The following is a 19,844-nucleotide window of genomic DNA, read 5'->3' as shown; positions in this document are numbered from 1 at the left end:
GCTGTGTCACTCCTCTGGCTGTGCTGCAAAAGAAGATTCAGCTGTGCTCTCTTCTCTGACAAGGTAATGGAAGGTTCCCTTGGGAAAGAGGCTCTGCTTCTGGCCCTGAATGGCTCAAGCTTAGCTGTACCTCTTCCTGTACACTGTAGTTCCTCCTGTAGCTCCCAGGGTTCTTAAAACCTGAAAACACTTGCCTCGAATCAGTATGTGACCAAAAAACTCCAGACAGGTGCTGGGATATTGGCAAGTCCAAAGATGTGCTGCTTCTAGTAATGCAATTTCTTCCAAAAACAAAAAGAAACTTTGAGAACTACAGTGCCAATCATATTAGTAGGCATAGAGGTAAGAGAAATAACCCTCGAAGATCTTAACACAAAGCATTTATTTAAAATTAAAGCTTTGAAAAACTTGGAAGTTTTCAATGGAGAGCAGTTGAACAGAGGTGGTTCTGGTACTTACACCTTCCTAAGCTTTACAAAAACAGTTGTGTTATTTTGTTGTTCACACATCATTTACTACTGCTTGGCAGAGATAGGATGGAAGCAGGAATCCCAACACATCCAGAGAATTCTTAGTTCCTGCAAAGCCATGCTGAACACCTTCACCAGACTAGAAACAGCTGAAGTAGCTTTAGAAGTAGCCAATTACCTCAAGGGATAGGAAGGAAAGTTACAGACCTGCCTTTTCCCCAGCTGCAGTTTGCAGGGACTCAATTTACCTGCTTTACCTCACCTGAATGAACTACAGTGAGTGAGGGTGGAAAGCAGTGGGAAGAGCCTGGCAGCTATAACTATGATCCTACAGCTGCTTTGGTATCAGTGGATTTCATACCCAGGTCGTTTTTGCAGCAGGAACACTCTACAGACACCTTTAGTGTATGCAAAGGGCAAGTACTCAGTGGAGGGTAAGAGTATGAATTAAGTTCCTTAGGGTGTTACATTATAAATGCAAGGAAATTCTTGGAGTCGCATGCCTTGATTAGGTTCCTGGTTCTGCAAACAAGGGGCTTAAGTTCGTGGTTAAACTGATACCTAAAACTTTGCTCTGTGCCTTCAGGCAGAAATGCCTGGGCAGAATTAAGAACACAGAGAGCTTTTGAACAGTAACAGTGAGTAGCAGCGCCTTATTTCAGTTCAGATTCTCTTGAAATACATCTGGAGTGTGAACAAAATATCACTAAACTTCAGGTGCTGTGAAACCTGGAAAAAAGATACCCCCGATTTTGGTGGGATAGAGCTGGGTTATTTTTGGTTCGATATTGGTGATAACAGGATTCTGCTCAGAGACTCCAATTTATTGTCTGAGAATACTCCTAAAATCTAAAAAGTTATGTGGAAGATCTAAAATCTGTAAACCCAGCTTCAAATTAAGCATAAATTATCTATTTACACTTGTAATTTAATTCATCTTTCATTTATTTATTACACAACTGTTGTGTGAAATATTTTTCCTTATGCCCGTAGAAGGTAGAAGATAAAACTCTCTTTGCAATATTCAACAAATTTCTGGAGTCACAGAATGTTTTTTCTAGTGACTGTTCCACTTCATGTATCAGCTTTATATATGGAAGCCCCTGTTTCAGGGGTCATTATCTCAGGCTAAAGCAAGTGATTCAATCTTTCAGAGCTGGTAATAGAGGGCAGGAGCTTAGAGCTTAACCACACCAAAACCTTTCTTTGTCTGAGACGAAGAAACCTGCAGATTGCAAGACTCAGTGTTATGTCTGTGAACTCTCACCAAACGGGCATCTGCCGAATACACATTAGTTGTAGTCCCATTAATTTTGGTTTTTTTTGATCTTTGGTCCATCATGATTCCATGGCTGTCTCCAAATCATTGCTGCTTCTGCTGGCCGTGGAGCTGGAAGCCGCAGAGTTGGCACTAGCCAAGATGAGCCTCTCTCTGTTTCCAAAAACTTCATTCACTGCAATACAAACAGGGAATTGCTTGTTTGTTACTCTCCCAGAGGAAAGAGGAGTACAGCAGGGACAGCCTGGTGAGCACCACGGAATGGAAATCCCAACCTGCTGTGGTTTCAAAGCTCTTCCCCTTACCCCAGAGTTGAACCTGAAGGTCAGAACAATTGCCTGCATATGATACTTCAGTTACAAGTCCTGTTATTTTTCCTCCAGAGCATCTAGACATTTCCTCTGCATAATTCCTGTACCTAAGTATTGTAAAATTTATGAGGTTTGAAGAGCACATCATTAAGTTTAAATAATTTATTTCTGGTTTTAGTCTGTGGTTCCCAAAGGGCTCTTAAAAGCCTTCTCCAAAAAAAATCATGCTGTTTAGTTACATGTAGCTACAACTGATAAAAACTAGTCCTTACTTTTCTTTCCCTACTTAGAGAAGTACTCAAAAAATGTGATACCAAATCACATCAGGAACATGAAGAAAAAAAAACCATAGGTATCATAAGGTATTACACTTCAGCTGCAAGAAAATAAATCATGTCAAGCAGTTCTCCAATTTAGAAAAAAATGCACATTTTTTTTTAGCTGAAAATGTGACCACACATGCAGTCTTGGAGTATTTAAAAATACAAAACTATGGTTTTTCTGTCAGAGTCACAATACACCACTGAATACAAACAGACCCTGCAAGCAAGGGGAGAACCACAGCATTGAAAGAAATGAGAACACTACCTGCAGAGATCTTGCTTATATCCCAAACACGGAGCCCTTCCCGCTCTCCTCCAAAGGCAAAGACAAATGGGAAGTCAGGGCAGCAGGCTGCACAAAACAGAACTCCCTGGCAGGGTGGGAGAAAAAGAAGAGAATTTTTATTTTCATCTTAAAATGAATTTGTCATCTGAAAATACTTTCACCAAGCAAGTTTTAAGAAATGTAATTAAGTTTCTGAAACTTCTTTTGTAAAGATAGAACTACTTTTGTAAAGTCAAGAGCTGTTAATTATGAACAGTTAATCACATCTTTGTCTTGAATGTAGCAGATGCAAGCCGGAGCACCCATAGTTCTACTCAGAACATTGTATCTGGAATTTGGGTCTGAGGCTTTGAAGCAGTTTGCCAATTCCACGTGGAATACTGCACTGTGATGAGAATGATTTACCTAGAATATGTTACTTAATTTTTTCCCTATGAGACCTTAGGTAAAACAAGATTCAAACTAGACAGAAAAAGAATAATCAGACATAGTTTATATATAAAATTTCATAGTATCAAGAAATAAATATTACTATACCATTTTCATATCCCTGGAATGGACTAAACTTGGTCTGTCTCCCAAGATATCCCAAATTTTCACGTATTTGTCTGCAGATGATGTCACAAGGCACCCTTTGATCTGACTGCTTAGTTGTAGCCCTGGAAGATGAAGAGGGCATCAGTGTGACAGCAACAGGCAATCCCCATTTCACAGAGATGAGGATACATTTTGAACTGAAGACATGAGAACAACTCCAATATTCTCCTCACACTCAACTCCATTTCAGAACAAAGGAACAAAGCATTAATGAAATTAATGCTGCCACTGGTCCCTGTAGTGAAGCCAAGGGAACCATGCAGGCCTATTTTGCCTCCCAATCCCCCTCAGTAGAGATTTGTTTCACACAGCAGCTACCATGATCAGCATGCACAACTTATTTGTTAATCAAGGAATCACTACCACCTCAGTGCTATGGATTAAAGGCATCTTCCAGATGTGCCTTGCCCACTTGGAACAAACAAGACACAAAAGGAGACACAGGCAATTTACCTGACACCTCTTCATTGTGAGCTTTCAGAGTAAACAGAGGCTTATCAGTGCGAGCATCCAGACAGTACACAAAGCCATCGTCTGTGCTTGCCTAAGGAAAGCACAGCATTTAAAAAACAGTCACTCAGCTGGAAAAAAACCCCTCCAGTGCAATAACACCCACCCTCTGGCAAACCCCTCTGATCTGAGGCAGACACTACTTCTCCCTAGGACATGTTACACTGTTCCCAGGCCTACACTCCCAAAGTCAGGCTCCACCCTGCTGGTGCCCCAGCTATTCTACAAACCTCAATTATGCTGCACTGATGACATGAAGTCTTAATCTCAGGCAAATTTCTTAAAGTGTATTTTGAGAAGAGTTGCCCCACTAAGTCTACCCTCAGGTCAGGCAATGAAATGCAGAGCTTTCAGCCTCTTGACTGTCAGTTCAAGGCTTTCAGAGCCATCAGTGGCTGCACAGTCATGTGCAAAACTAAGTGTGATTACACCAGGAGACATCCACATCATAAACCCAACAGAGCTGAGCAGCCACTTCTGTTGGCTGTATACACAAAGCAACAGAGAACTAACTGAGATAACAGGGAAGATTTGTTTTAAAATTCTGTTGCCAAGTTTTATGATAATAAACTCAACCAAGATATCTTTTCTTTATACTCTAGGTACTTTTTCGCAGGTAATAAGCAATAGAACAACAGGAAATGGCCTGAAGTTGCACCAGGGTTTAGACTGGATATCAGCAAAAATGTCTTTACTGAAAGGGTTGTCAAGCACTGCCACAGGCTGTCCAGGGAAGAGGTGGAATCCCCACCCCTGTAGGTATTTAAAAGCCGTGCCGGTGAGGCACTTATGGACACTTAGTGGTGGACTTGGCAGTGCTGGGTTAACCTTTAAACTCGATCTCAGAGGACTTCTCCAACCTGCAGGAGTGGATCACTCCATACCAGCCAGAAGGACAGTGCCCTCTAGCGCTGACTTCAGACATTGATTTAATATTCAGGATCTTAGTCCTAATAAGCTATTTCTCAGCTGCGATTGCTTCATTGCGTGAAACACAACAGCAGCTGCGCAAAGGAAAATATATCCCAGCCACTGAACATTGCAACGACCAAGACTGTCACCTCTGGAGTGAAAAAAGCACCAGAATCAATAGCTTTTCTACTGTCACAGTGAAGACACCAAATAAGTAGCTTGTCTAGAGATACTTATTGAAAAAAACTACCTAAAAACATCCTCCCCCAGACTGCATTTTTTTAATAAGCAGCACAAACTATCCAAATGTCCATTGGCTCTGTTCTGATTCAGAAACATTATTAACATTAAATACAGGTTAAATGACATGGCAACAACCAATCAGAAGAGAAAAGCATGTACTCACCAAGAAATGGCAGGGTGAAAAATGATTCCAAATTACTCTTTCAACCTGACCACTAAACCGCCACACTCGATGGCTGTCCTGAGGGCTTCTGCAGTCGTACAGCACTGCTGATCTAGGGGACAAAAGGGACAGGAAATAAAATTAAAAAAAAAAAAAAAAAAATCAGGGCAGAACACTTCACGGCCTAGTTTGCTTTCCCACTGACATCTACAGAAGCTCCCTGTAAACTATAATTAAAAAATTAAATGAAAACAACTTCACTACGTAGTCTTCTAATTCAGCAACAGATTAAAATCTTGCAGATAAGCCTGGCATTTTTCCATTTGCTTTAAAGTTTCATCCTGGTTACCAACAGCCACTCTATTGAAACTAAGCAGAGCTTGAATTTACTCAATACATAAGATACTTATAACATAGCAGACCATAATTATGCAAATATTTCACTTAATTACGAACAGACTTCAGTAAAGTCAAGTAATGATGCACTAATCAGAAGATCACTTTGTCATACATATGCATCCATTTTCAAATACGCTCAATAAAAAAAAAATTCTAAAAAACCAACAATCTTAACAAATAATTAGAGAAACACTACTCCATGAGGGACAAAGAGTGGATGGCAGTTAGTGGGTTCTCTGGGATTCTTTACAGGCACGTGCTCAGCTGAGTGGCTGCAGAATCTGTCCCAGCTCAAAAAGCTCCTGTGTGCAAATGCAAGAGAGGAATGGTCATGTCACTCCAGCATCACCTCACCACTATCAACATCCTCAGTGTAACCCACTCCCACTCTATTACATAATTAAAGAAGTGTGATGTAGGTTTCCCAGGTCTTTTACCAGGCATTTTACACACAACAGTTTCTTTTTTCAGGCTGGGAAGGCATCTCCCAATGCTCACTGAACTGCCTGTGGTCCTGCAAGGCTTTGCAGGAAAAATCCACAAGGGCAGTCTGTTAGTTTATGGATAGCACAGTGGTTTAGAGGTGTCTAAAGGAGCAGCTAAAAAGGGATCAGCATCTGGTCACTGCTTGGACTTAATGCTTCCTTTTATCAAAGGAAGTCGAGAGGGAGGAAAAAGACAGAAGCAGCTTCCTAACAACAACAAAAGGTCCTCCTCCAATACTTCAGCAGATGCAGCAAGAGCATAACAGAAGCCAGAGAACTCCAAGGTTTGGCTAAAGATTGGCAAGTCTATAAAATATTTCAACATAAGGACAAAGTCTCAAAAACTGAATTAAAAAAAAAATCAATGGAAGAAAATCATGGTAACAGAACAAAATTAACCCCACTGAGATGGGAAAACAGAGAGGGAATTTTTTGGCTGGCAGGACTTACAAAAACTGGTAGCTACAGAGTAGTCCAAGTGTACAGACTCAAACCATTTCCCAGCATCTCCATGCTGCAACCACAGGAGACAGCCCATTACACTTTGGCTGTGCCTATAGAGGCTGGAGGGAGAGAACTGGGATTTTAAAGTCCCTTGTGCCTCCGCCCTGGCCTTACTGGCTGGGAAACACTGGGCAAATGTTCCAAGGAAAGAACAGTGGCACGTTCCCAATGAAGAAAATGCCATTAGGCCAAATTAATAAATAAATTTGGTTTGGAGCAGGCAGACACCTGGCACAGAAAATGTCAGTCCAGATGGTTAAAGCACTTGCTACCCCTGAAAAAAGAGGTAAGGAAACTACATCCTAGGCATATGCAAACGTGGCTTCCTTGCTGGAAAAAAAAAAAATAACAGCATTACTCAAACTGGCACAGTTATAAAAAAAATAAAAGAAAACACACAAGGCTTAATTGAAAAGGAATCCCCTCCCCAGGTGCAACATGTGAAAACATTACCCTGACATACTTATCAAATGATCCAGAAACGAGGGTCTGAGTTTCAAATGGATGAAACTGCAATGTCTGGACCTAGATAATGGAAGATTTTATGTAACACACATATACAGGAGCTTTCTTGGAACGAAGCACACCCATCCCAACCCCAGGCCAGCACACAGCCCTCCCAAAAACCCCTCCTATTAAGCTTGTTGATTCTCACATTGTTCAAAAACAGTGCAAGAGATGCATGTTACTTCAAATACCTCCACCTAGTGAAAACGATGTTTTCCAAAGTAATTTGATTGAACAGAACCCCATGCCCCCTTTTTGCCCTAGATATTAATTTAAAAGAAACCAAAAAACTGGAGGCAAAAGAGTATCTGCTTCCAGTCTGGGGGGAAAAAAAGCAGATGTTAACAAAAAATGAAAATCAGGAGTTGGTCAAGGGCAGTGACTTTGTTAGCAGCAAAATAAGGTTACAGCTATTAATAACTAGCTTTTAGATTTTAATTACTATGAGATTAATTCATTTCTGAAATACCCATCACTGTGGTATTTTAGTATAATTTATTTTAAACCTTTTCACCTAGAACAAACTGTAACTGACACTCACTGTTCCCTTAAGAGAGTTACAGTTTGACCTATGTTCAGACATCTATTTTTGTAGCTCATACCAGCACTATTATATTCCCCATTAGGGCCAATACACAAAAGGTATTTCAGAAACTGTTACAAATCTTTGTTAACTTCCTAAAAGTTAGGTTAAATAACATTTTAAAAAGCAAATACAGTGCTGTTTGCAAAAGCAACTAATGCATAAATTTAAACAACTCTGCACAGATGTTAGAATACTAGAGAATTGTTGTTCTGAGGGTTCACTACCAAGAAGCTAATGAAAAACTGCAGTCACATTTTTCTCTGTATTCTACAGTGGAAGAAATACAGCAATGATTCCATACCTTGTCTGTATGTAGTGTCAGGCTGGCTGCTGGCTTACCCACAGCCATGTCCCACAAAATCACTGTGCTGTCAGCAGAGGCACTTGCTAAAACATTCCTGATAATGGATCAAAAATCAGTTTTAAAATCAGTTGGTTTTTTTCAAAAATCGGTTTTTTTATCTTTATACAGATAGAAACAAATAATGGTCAAAACCCCAAAATACACACAGAGCCCAATTCTGAGAACAAGTACATTGTGGTCTATAGATTATTTCTCTCAAGCCTGAGGGATAACTCCTGAAGGCAATTCTAAGTTATAAGTAAAGATTATAAATAGGCTGTATTACATTACATTAGTAGAACACTTATAACAATGACAGTTCTGCTTCTATTTCCCCTGACATTACTTACAATACCATTTACTCGAAGATTTCTCAAACAAAACAAAGTAATAAAGGCTTTGAAGCACATTCATTCCTTTGCCATTGAATAGTATTTTTCAACATTACCTATGCTGCTTCATTCTGTTTGCATATGCATGCAGCCAAGAGCCTGACAAACCTGTTTGTGAAATATTTTGCTCTCTAATATCTGTTTATACAGTTACTGAAGACAGAACACTATACCCTTTATGGACTGCTGAAAGCAACCACTAAAATTTCAGTTACAGACCCCACATTTCAACTTAAATTTGTGTTAAGAGCAATAAACACACCTTAAAAGTTTGATCAGAAAAAAACAAACCAAAACATCCCCAAATGCCTGTCAAACACACACTACAAGTCCTATAACTGCTTCATTGCTCTTAAAATTGGATTAATTACCTCAACATGTTGTTTCTGATTGAAATGCTCCCCCTCCCCTTTTTATATTAACCAAGTGTTTCTGACTGAAAGAAACATTTGGCTCATCAAAGAAACATATCCATTCTGTTTTCTCTAGCAAGGTTACAAGGAAAAGTTAAGGAAATGCATAGTGAAGGCTGTAAGAACATTTTACAATAACACCACTATGACCTACAGGCAGAAAGTTATTTGTAGAGCTGTCACAACATGCCTTGCTTTAAAGAAAGAAACAACAATAAAATATTTTATATATAAGCTGCTCCAAGGAGTTCTTTGTTTTTCCGTAAGCTGCCCACTTCAGGGCTGGTTTTATTTCCTGAAAGACCTACCAGAATTAATGAATTTGTAACTCAGCACATTACAGAATTATGCATTTCAGACTTAACTATTGAAACCATAATTTTTTAATCCTTGTCTATATTATCACCAGACCATTCCTAGGTACATGAAAGCTTCCCTTTTTAAAGATAGATGGACATTGTCACACTCCGTGCATATATGTGTAATTTAAGAACAACAGACTGTAAATTAAGAGTGCAATTTATATACATTTACTGAGGTTTGTGTGGGTGTTTTCTTCATCAATATCTAGACAAGAAAGCAGTACAAGTGAAGGCTCACACCTGCTCATCAGAATATGCAGAGTTGTCTGTGTACATCTTCAAAGGCAAAGGCATTTATGACAGCAGAAAAAATAAAATTTAAAAAAGAAATCAGCCTGTGTCTGACTGAAGCAATTTCAAGACCCCTGCCAAAGATCCTCTGACAGATGAACTGTTAACAACCACCTAAGTGATAAAAAACCAGCAGTATCTTTACTTCAGTCAGCACACTGTCCTTGACCTCTGCCCCAAGATGGGCCAGCTTTGTGTTGCTTCAATAGCAGCACTTCATTTCTAGTTCATTCAGGCAACAGGGAATTTTCTCTGCCTAGAGGCCAGAGGCACTTAGGCCTATTTAGGGCTATAACTGAGCTATTAGGGCATTTACATTCTCTTTCCTGTTCACAGCTTTGGGGCAAAAGCCAGAAGGAAAAAAAACCAAACAAAACAAACACCAAAAAAACCAAAATAGCAAGGATTTTCTTCTATATATCTGCTTGTCTCTGCCGAAATGGTGGTTTAGGCCACTGGCAGATCAGCACAGCTCATGGAGCCCTTCTACTTTTCCAGTCGGAACAAGGGAAATGTAGACAATTTATCAAATGGCTCAAACCCACCTTTGCCCTGCCTTCATCTGGACAACCTGCAAATCAAAAGTGACCTGCAGCAATATACAAGTATTTCAAAAAAATTCAAAATCAAGAGCTATAGTTAAAACAAACAAACAAACCAACCAAAACCAAAAACAAACAAAAAAACCACAGGAATGTATTTTTAAGAATGCATTCATTTCAGCAGTGCTTTCAAGCTTTTGGATTTTGTGTGAAAATTGTATGCCTACTTAAGACAGCAATTTTCTAACATCCATCGTTATTCAAGTATTCTTTTACCTGCTTTGTTTATTCCATGAAAGATCAAGCACAGCATCACTATGTCCTTCCACAGTCCCTTCTGAAGATAAACTCTGTGTACACACGACATAAACAGACTTTCAAAAATTACAGCTTCAATGCAAATCCAGCATTACTCCACATGAGTATGAATTCCCTAAAGCCTTCACAAACAACTTCACATTAAATTACTCTCACTTGCTGCAACACAGCTTTTGAGAGACCTGTCTCTGCACCACCTGCACCCTGCCTCCTACCCCAGATCACAGATTGCTCCAGCTGCTGGGTTTACAGAACTGGTTACTCCCTTCAGGCTAGTAAAAGAAACCTCATTATTTCCAGCTAATGTGCAAGTTCTTCAGCTTCTTTCTAAACACTTCTGGCAGTTCCCTCTCTCTCCTCCCAATTATCTGAGCTTTGGGCCCTTGCAACTGCCAGCTCCTGCAACTTCTAATTTTAAACAGTTAACGTTCAAAGTTTACTGGGACACCACCCCATTCCTGTTCTGCTCTTAACTCCAGGTTTTAGTTATTTAGAGAACAATTAGCATTTCAAATATTGTATGGGGTGGGAGGGAAAAGAAGGCATTATCCCTGCTATAAATTCCTCCACCCAGCCAGGTAAACCATTTTGCAATGCTTACTTTCTTTCCTTTCATCTTCTTCTTCTTTTTCTCTTTCTTGCCTCCAAGAGAAAAGACTGGTTCCAAGGATTCTACTACATCAATGTCCCAAATGTCAATGACTGGGGTCATGTTACCCACTGCAACATAATTTCCTACAAACAAAAAACCAAATGCAACCACATTTATTTAGCTATGAAACAGTGAATTTGGCAATCCAGCTGTTCCCTGTTTCTTTAGTTAAGTAAAACTTATGTGCCACAATCTTCTAATTTGAACATATTTATGTTTATAACTGGCATGGAGCAATTTAAAAATATCAGCTGATAACAGATATTTTGCTAGAAATAAATTTACTGCCAGAAAAAAATTTACTGGCTCTTCTGCCCTTTCAGTACAAGTAACTGCTCAAACAAGCTGTATAAAGTTACATGTTTTTGTTTGTTTTTGAAAGAAAAAGACAAACCAAAACTAAACCACATCCTCTATACAATGGAAGAAAAAAAATCTGTGAAACACAAGAAAAAAGGTTATTAAATACATAAATACTAAACAAATATATACATTTTGCTGGGTTTTACATTTAATTAACTGCATTGGACATAAAGAGATTGAACAAAAGCAACCTTTCATTTGCAAACAGAAAATAAAGCAGGTTTTAGAAACTGCTCTGGTCTGCTGACAATAACTTAATTGTTTATAATAAAATCAGTATTTTAGTAAAACCATTTGTTACAGCAGCATCACTCAGATGACTGTATCACCAAGCAGAAATACCTGATATTCACCTCGTGGTTATCTCAAGTCAGTATTATATTAACACTGATTTTTTTCTTTGCAGCAAGAAATTATTTACTGACAACATTACACTTACATGCTTTTCAAGAAAAATTCTTAACTGGACACTGACAGTACTCTGTGTAATTTACCTGTTGATTCATCTAGGTTAGGATCAAAATTCAACCACTCCAGACTCAGAGGGTAAGCAGGCAAGATAATGTCATGATGTACATAAAATGACTCCTCTTCATGATTATAAACTGAAAAATAATTCAAGTTATGCAAGACATCAATGAAGAGGGAAAGCAAACAACTACGAACAGGTCACTTCTACAAAAGGCAGTGGCAAAAACTAAAATCTCAAGGAGATCTAGAAGGTAAATTCACAGAATCTTCAGAGTTTTCTTGTAGAGGCCAGACCCTCTACAAATGTTGTACCTTACAGAATTACATAAAAGAAACATTCTCCTGTGTACTTCAGATAAAGAAGTTCAGTCAAGGTTTGATGCTCTTACTTTGTTTGTAAAACCTCTTCATAATTCATGCTCCATATCCAGCACTTTCTACACCAAGATACATTCATTATACAGGATTAGCAACTAAAAAAAAATTATTCCAAAGGAGGCTGAAAGGGAAATGAAGGTAAAAAGACAAACCAGAGGAAGATGAAGAAGATCAAAGGACAGAAGACACAGATGGTAACAGAGATATAGGAAAAGTTAGGGTAAAACAGGCATATATTAAACACAAATTTCCTGTAGACAGCTATTTTTCTCCTTATAAAATAACTAATCAATTGGACAGCAGATAAAACCCATTAATTACTTTAATAACAACTTTTCACACACACAAAATCACAGTGCCACTTTTAAGTACATGCAAGAGATACTAACTGAAGTCTCCGGTAAACTAAGTAATCTTAGTAGTCAATTAAGACAAGATTGCCCAATTTTAGAAACTGCAGAAAGCTTCACAATTGTTTTGTAAGTTTATATTGAGTATAAGCTTACAGTTAATAAAATTTGTAAACACCTCCAGACACAGAAAATGCCATATGCTGGTATCTGAAGAGATGCTTTCACACATTTTGGTCATGCTGGCTGCTTAAGATGAAATACTTTGCCTGCAGAAACATGGAGCACAAGCAGCCAGAAACATTCCCAAAAAGAACCACAAGCAAAGAGGATAATTTCAGCACATTCAGTAGTATTCATTGGCTGCAACAGAAAAATCTTTTACAGAGGAAAATTAAACCTATTTCTAGAACAAGCAGTATTCAGGCCCTGTTAAGGATTATCTCTTCTAAACCACCATGATAAAGCTACTGGTTCTTCTAAGCAAGGAGAAAGCTAAAGAAAAAAAAAACCAAACCAAAACAACAAACCACTAGAGGATGCTTGCAGGATATACAAAGTAAGACTGGAATGAAGAGCATATGTTCAGAGAATAAAAATGCCATGGCATATTTCCTCAAAGTTTTAAGAAATGAAATAAGGAAAGGAAATGCTATACAACCTGAAAGAGGCAAGCTATCCTTAAATAACTAACTCCACACGAAATACTCTAGTCCTGAAAACTAGCTAAAGCACTATGACTTGGAACAAAACACAAGAAGGGGAGAAAAATCCTTCCCCAAACCAACCCACTCCCTCTTCAACACAGCCACATGGCACATGCTAGGCAAGACATTCCCCTATGTTCACTATAAAGAACAAACCCTATTTTACTCACCGTGGACCTCCAAACTACAGCAGTCTTTATCAACTCTGCCACAAAGGACAAGATTGTCATTGGGTTTGATCAAAAAGTCCTCCTGTTCATATTGCTCCTAAACAGCAAAAAGGAGAGGACAAGGGGCATTGAGCAAAGCACATAAAAGCATGAAATTACACATTTTCAAAACTGTGATAAAAAAAACAGTTTTGCTTGGTGATACAGCCATAACAGAAAATACTCAAAATCCAACACCTCTAATGTCCACCCACATGAAACCATGTAATGGTGCTGAACAGAGAAAAGCCAGAACCAGACCCAATCCTGGGGAGAGTGAATAATCATTAAACTAGATTGAAGGACTTTTATGTGAACCTAGGCGGGTTTGTAGAGGTGTTTAATTACCAAATATGAAACCATATTTCAAGGCTATCCTGATGAAGCTGATTGCTGAAAAGAAAATCACAGCCAGGAGTCCACAAACAAAGGTGATTTCCCTTGTGCTCCTGTGCCTTCACCACTTGTATAATATAACAGCATTTTACCCAGTAACAATGCTGCAGCTGCTCCTCACATCCAGGAAATACTTCCTGTCTACTTCCTGGAAAATATCTCCCAGACAGTACTGCCTACAGAGCTACCAGGCATTCAGCTGCACCAGAAGAGATGTAACCTCTCATTTGATTTTCATTGTTACTGAGGAATGGAAGGAACTTGGCAATTTTTATTGTGAAAAATTAAGAACTGTACAGAAGTCAATAATCTTAGGGAGTACCATCCTTCCCATTTTCAACACATACAAGACTTTATGGACTTCTCACTGCAAGCTTCTAATTAATTTTTTTTATTCACTTCAAGCATACTTCAATATTTGAATTCTGTCAAGTCCTGCAGTTCTTTAAATTAACTTAAGGTTACACAATACTTAGTCTTCAGCAGTTCCAGTAGTAAATACCAAATGACAACAGAAAATGCACATTGAAGAACTTTCAGAATCTGACGAAGGAACTTAAGCATAGGAAGAAGAGCTAGAGAAAAAGGTGTTCATTTTCTCTGTATCTACAAACCCAACTTCTGCAACTTCTGCAAAGATAATTCCCATCTGACAGTGGAAACTCATACAGGCAGAACCAGTCAATGACACAGTATTTTATATATGTACATTGATATAGTTATATATCAGACACATTGCCTGAGTCCACCTCAGCCTGATCTCTTACACAAACTGGTGGAAGGTACAAGACTCTTGCAATCTGTGAAATTTTCTTTTTGGTCACTAGTGGCCTGAGACTTGTTATGCCTTCAAGTGTTTTCTGTGTCCTGCTAGCCTGGTGAAAAACCACTCCATGTACAGAAGTGCACAGTTTAAGTAAGGAGCCACTTCACCTTAACCTTCTTCTGACATGCAAAAGGCACAGAAAGAAGGGACTGCACAAAGCAACCTTAAAAGAAAAGAGCACCATCCAATCAAGAACCTGGCACACCTTTGAAAAAGGACTGCACACACTTACACACCCCAAGGCAGAGTGGAAAATTTTACTGATTTTGAAGGATATGCCGTTCAAGATACTTAACATTCATTAAGTACTCACAGTGGTTTTTAGAGTGATGTAAGGATCGTTTTCATTGCTCCCATATACTGCCAGAGAAGCCAGAGAGTCTCCAAGTTTTAAATCACCTAGATGGGAATTTCAGAACACTTTTATACATGTCTGTAACAGGCAAAGTTAGAAACTGCTGTACCAATACCAATACCTGTATTACCTATACAGCAAAATATCAGGAGTGGGCTAAATGAACTTCCAGGTAAGATAAACTGTTTAGTGCTTTCAGGGACTTCTGCTGCTCTGCTCCAGCACTACAGCAGCCAGAGTGACAACCTTTCCAACATGCTCTTGGTCCTAGTGTCACTGAACTGCTTCCCTCACTAAATGACTTCCCAAGATGGGACAAGCAAATCATTAAAACTGTGAATTTCCAGCATCTGAAACTTAACACAGTTAAGTTAGGATAGCCTTAGGATATTAAAGTCTTAAGTACAACAAGAGGTGGAAAGGTTCTTCCCTTACACTGTACACCTGACATACAAATTTTTCTTACCCGTGTATTCCTCTTCATCATAATTGTCCAAGTCATATTCATCCAGTTCATGATCAGACAGCTCTTCATTGTTTTGGGAAGACTTAGTGCTGCTGCCAGGCACGGGTGCATTTGTGTCACCTCCTGTCTGGCCTTCATCACTGCCACCATCGCTGTGGAAAGACACACAGCCCTGAGAAACTCTGGCAGACACACAGAACACTTCCAGGGGACTGCTGGAGAGATTTCAGCACACAGTCCCAGCTGTTCACGTGGCTTTCAAGTCTTTATGCCAACAGTTTTGAAATCCATCCGCTCCTCCTAGAACCTTTCCTCAAATACAAGGCATCTGTAATTCTCAGGCACCCAGAGAAAGCTTTTCCTTGAAAGTTTTCACGACAAAACGTGGCATAAATTTTCTTCAACAAGGTAAACTGTGTGTCCAAGTCCCTTTCTCTTACACCTTTTTTGTGGATACAATGCTCTTAACCTCACTTCTGTGCATTCACATGTGTCCATGTCATTCCTTCCTTTCTTTTCCTCCCTCAGAGGCACGGTCATGTGTGAGAATCCCCACATTTTTTCAAGCTTTTAAACACCTCATTTCCTCATATTTCCCATACTTATGCAAAGTAGAATTAACATAGAATTCACGAGGTAAGGTCACACTGTGGATTTTTCTCATGGAGTAAACTATGCAACACCTAGAAAATTCAGAACTTGGTGGCATCAATTCTGCATGCAAGGAATTCAGGAGAAGGAAAATGCACATTAAACACTGGCTGAGAAGATGACAGACACCCAAGGTGTCCCAATGGAGCATGCTCCAAAGAAACTCATACCTGCTCAACACACTGTATTTCTGTCCTTCTGCATGCAAACTTCCCAAGCAGCAATGAGCCAAGGGGGTTCCCAGGTACAGTTGCTAAATTAAATAACAGAAACCTCATTTTCCTAATTTCTCCAGTAAAATAAACACTTCACATTAACAACGTAATTAGAGACAACTAACAAGATAATTAAATAACTAAATCCGAGTTTGATTTGTGATCTTTTCACAGGGAAAAAAGTGAGGTGTTGCAAGAGATTCTACAAAGTGCAACAAGTTATAAATAGATCAGCTGTTTCAGATTGTCTTCATACTTCCATCCTGAAGTTTTATAGAATTCATAAAATCCAGCACCTGAAATCTTTCCATGCCTTTGAAATTGCAAGAGAAAGGAAATCACTCAGAAAATCAAGTTCACACATAGAAAGGGGAAACAATGTTCCTTTTTGTCTTTTTTCCAAAGAAAAAAGGAACATTAAATAATTAAGAAATTAACATGACATGAGAATCCTTCAACTGTCAAAGATTATTTTGGAACAATTACATAACCCAAGGCAGAAAAAACCCAGGATAAAATACATCTTGGGATGTTACACTGTTCAACAGTAGTTATCACTGACACATCCAACACAAACGAGGTGGATAATATTCATCCAGCTATAAAAACTTTTTCTGCTACCTCTTGCATCTGTTCAGACACACACACCATGGCACAACCACACACCCTACACAGCTGAAGCACTCAGAAACCCAAATCTATGAAGAGATCTAACAGAAAACGGCCAGAAAATGGAGTAAGACCTCAACCCCCTCGTATTTTTTGGACAAAAGAGACTTTTCTTTCTTGTCTTCTATTGTGTTTCCTAAATACATCACTGCTTACATTAGTTTTGCGAACACATGTTTCTTAAAACCAGAGCGACAAAACTCAACACAACTACGCAACTAAGGGCTCTCGGTGTGATGGGAGAGTTGTGATGTCTCCAGTTTCGCTGTGAACCATAAACACGCCGCTGAATGATGTTTTGCCTTTATCAAAGCATGACCACACCACTGTGCTGGTCTGATCTCCACTGTGCCCTCCAGCCCTAGACTGTCCCGTCCCACCCTCGCCATCGCTTTTTCTCCGTCAGTTTAGGAACTCCCATCTGGCTCTGCCACATTCCCAAAGCACCCACGATTACAAACCCAGCGCTTTAACTCTCAGTGCAGGCGGGAATAGGAGCTCCAGAGACCGCCAGGAGCCGGCGGCAGGATCTCCTTCATCCGATGTTCCTCGGGCCCTCCCGCCTGGGCACGGTGTCTCCGGGAGGAACTCGTGCCGGCTGCGGCCGCTCTCCGCTCCCTGCCGCTCCCGGGCCGCGCTTCCCCCGTGCCCGGGCCGCCGCCCTCACCCCGGGCTCTGGGAGCGGCCGGGCCCGGCGGCTATCAGCCGGATCCCGAGCAGAGCCCCTCCCGCTGCCCCGGCTCACCCCAGTCTGTCCTGCGCCTCCTCGATGAGACCCTTCAGCTCCTCCTCGCTGAGCTGCACCTGCGGGGCGGACACAGAGGGGTGAGGGCGGCGGCGGCGGCAGGCGGGGGTCCCTCAGCGCGATCCCCGCCCCGGCCTCACCTTGTCGGGCGTCTCCTTGGCCACGCCGCGCCGCACCCAGGCGGCGCAGGGCACGGGGCAGCTCATGGCAGCAGGGCCGCCCTCACGGCCGCCCTCACGGCCGCCGCCACACGTGCGAGCGGCCGGCGCGCCCCAATGACGTCACGGAAAAAGCGGACATCCACCACAGCGAGGCGGGGGCGGAGACTGTAGTGTGACGTCATCCCGGCGCGCCGGGGGCAGGGGCGCGGCTGAGCGAGATGGGCGTGTCCTGAGGGGGCGGGGCGAAATGGGGCGGGGCGAAATGGGGCGGGGCCAGGTGCTGTCGCCCCGCGGGGACACGGGCGGTGGGAGTGGCCCGTCGCCGGGATTTGTGCGGAATCCCGGGATCGATTAAATCGGAATAAACCGTCTGCGATCTCCGAGTCCAGCCTTCTCGTGCTCCGCTCCCCACACTGGGTCACGGCCTCCCTCACGCGCTGGGAGAGAACTGCCCTGCCACTGAAAAATGCCGGCGGCAATCCACCGAAATGAGAAGTTTGGAAAGGCCTTTTTTTGTTATTTATCCAAGGAAAAGAAACCAGTGCAGAGAGTCAGTGGTAACAGGGAGGTGCAGGGAGCTGAGGGTCCGGCGTTTCCACAGGAGCAGCCGCTTTCTGCTCTCCCGCACGAGCTAACTCATTAAATCAGAGGAAATGGATTAAATGCCAGCTGGAATGTTACAGGGAGGTACTCTGCTCCTAATATGCAGAAATCACTGCTGGTCCCGTCACTGGAATCTTAATTCAGTGCAAAGTAAAGGGACGGGAAGCTGAGGAAGGGGAACGAGCATTTCTCACCTCAGTAAGCGAAATCAAGATCAAGTGGCCTCCTTATTCCATCCACAACACCACTGTGGCACTTTCATTATTTTTAATCCTGATTCTTCTGTGCTTCTGGCGTGAGAGAGAAATAAAAATCTACAAAATATGACTACCTCTTCACTTCCCCCTTCATTCCACCGATATGCTGTGTTTTGTCTCAATGTAGACATAAACATACCAAGGCAGAAAAGTTGGATCCTTCCAGCTTTTCCTTGTAGCAACCTGTCACATGGATATCCTAGTCCTACCTGTAGTCCTGCGTTTTGGTGTGCTTGCCTTTTTGCTGGGCTGTCTTTGCTTTGCTGGCCATCTTCTCTCAACAGCGTTGAAGAAACCCTTCTCATCCTCCCGTGCCTCAATCAGCCACAGTTTGACCTTCAGTATTCCTCCAGGCTCTTAGAGAAAGTGTGGAAAAAGGGGCTGAAAGTGGCTGCAACTCTCAAAGGACAGCCAGAGGGACTGTTAGACAGCCAAGGGTAAGAAAGCCAGGTTGCTTTCCCATGGCTGTGGTTCCTGGATATTTGGGGATATTTTTTCAGATGCACACATTTACATTGCGGAGGTCTGCACGCTGTAAATGGAGCCAAACTTGTTTTTACTGAAGCCATACTCAGAGGGGGCACACAAGCTCTACCATCTGTCCCACCATGTACATCATCAAAAGATAGCAGAGCACTGTGGGGAGGCTCGACAGCAGAAGTACCAAAGACAAGACAGCTGGAAAAGGAGGGAGAAAGGAAAATAGGTAGCAACTGTGCACAATGGATATTATACCTCAGAGAACTGCAGTTAGTAGTAATTTTCTTCTGAGACTCAGTCCATAAATGCTGGGTGATTCCAATACCTCTCTCTGTCATACACTTGCTGGAGATGTGCAACTGGGTTGTTTGGTTTTTTGGGGCTGTTTTTTTTTTTTTTCCCCCCGAAAGTATTAGTGTTAAATGTATTAGTGTTCCACAGTGCTTTGACAATCACAGAAAATGTGTCTGAAAGAGAAGTGCCCCAGGCAGGAAGCTTCTTGCAGATGGAAGCTGCACACCCACACCAACGAATCCCCCAGAATGACTTACGGGACATTACCAATGAAAAATGGTCTCAGTATTTAGCGTCCAGAGATGGCTCAGTCACAGAGATGGGAAGATTAGCAAATAAAGCAGATGTTAATTTCTCCAT

At 41.2% G+C, this 19,844-nt stretch overlaps 1 protein-coding gene across 1 annotated transcript; it reads right to left on the bottom strand.

Annotated features, from left to right (window-relative positions):
* Positions 1-363: 363 nt before the first annotated feature.
* PWP1 (PWP1 homolog, endonuclein) lies at positions 364-17,951 on the bottom strand. Its single transcript, XM_066320004.1, has 15 exons — positions 17,830-17,951; positions 17,690-17,748; positions 15,410-15,561; positions 14,902-14,987; positions 13,328-13,424; positions 11,746-11,856; positions 10,838-10,971; positions 10,195-10,268; positions 7,877-7,973; positions 6,946-7,007; positions 5,095-5,206; positions 3,720-3,810; positions 3,207-3,328; positions 2,649-2,754; positions 364-1,924 (listed from the first exon to the last, which is right to left on the bottom strand). The coding sequence occupies exons 1-15, from the start codon at positions 17,893-17,895 to the stop codon at positions 1,809-1,811; spliced, it is 1,485 nt and encodes a 494-aa protein (XP_066176101.1). The 5' UTR covers positions 17,896-17,951; the 3' UTR covers positions 364-1,808.
* Between the last annotated feature and the right edge of the window lie 1,893 nt (positions 17,952-19,844).

The sequence above is a fragment of the Sylvia atricapilla genome, chromosome 5 (genome assembly GCF_009819655.1).
Source record: "Sylvia atricapilla isolate bSylAtr1 chromosome 5, bSylAtr1.pri, whole genome shotgun sequence".
NCBI classification, from domain to species: domain Eukaryota; kingdom Metazoa; phylum Chordata; class Aves; order Passeriformes; family Sylviidae; genus Sylvia; species Sylvia atricapilla.
The sequence above is the reverse complement of the archived record's forward strand: the minus strand, read 5'-3'. Positions and strand labels throughout refer to the sequence as shown.

Excerpts from the sequence above, each read along its gene's own strand:
- PWP1 (XM_066320004.1), bottom strand. The coding sequence starts at position 17,895 with ATGAGCTGCCCCGTGCCCTGCGCCGCCTGGGTGCGGCGCGGCGTGGCC. Across the intron at positions 3,811-5,094 it reads TTTCACCCTGCCATTTCTTG|GCAAGCACAGACGATGGCTT; the intron begins GTGAGTACATGC and ends TGCTTTCCTTAG. Across the intron at positions 1,925-2,648 it reads TATAAGCAAGATCTCTGCAG|TGAATGAAGTTTTTGGAAAC; the intron begins GTAGTGTTCTCA and ends TTTGTATTGCAG.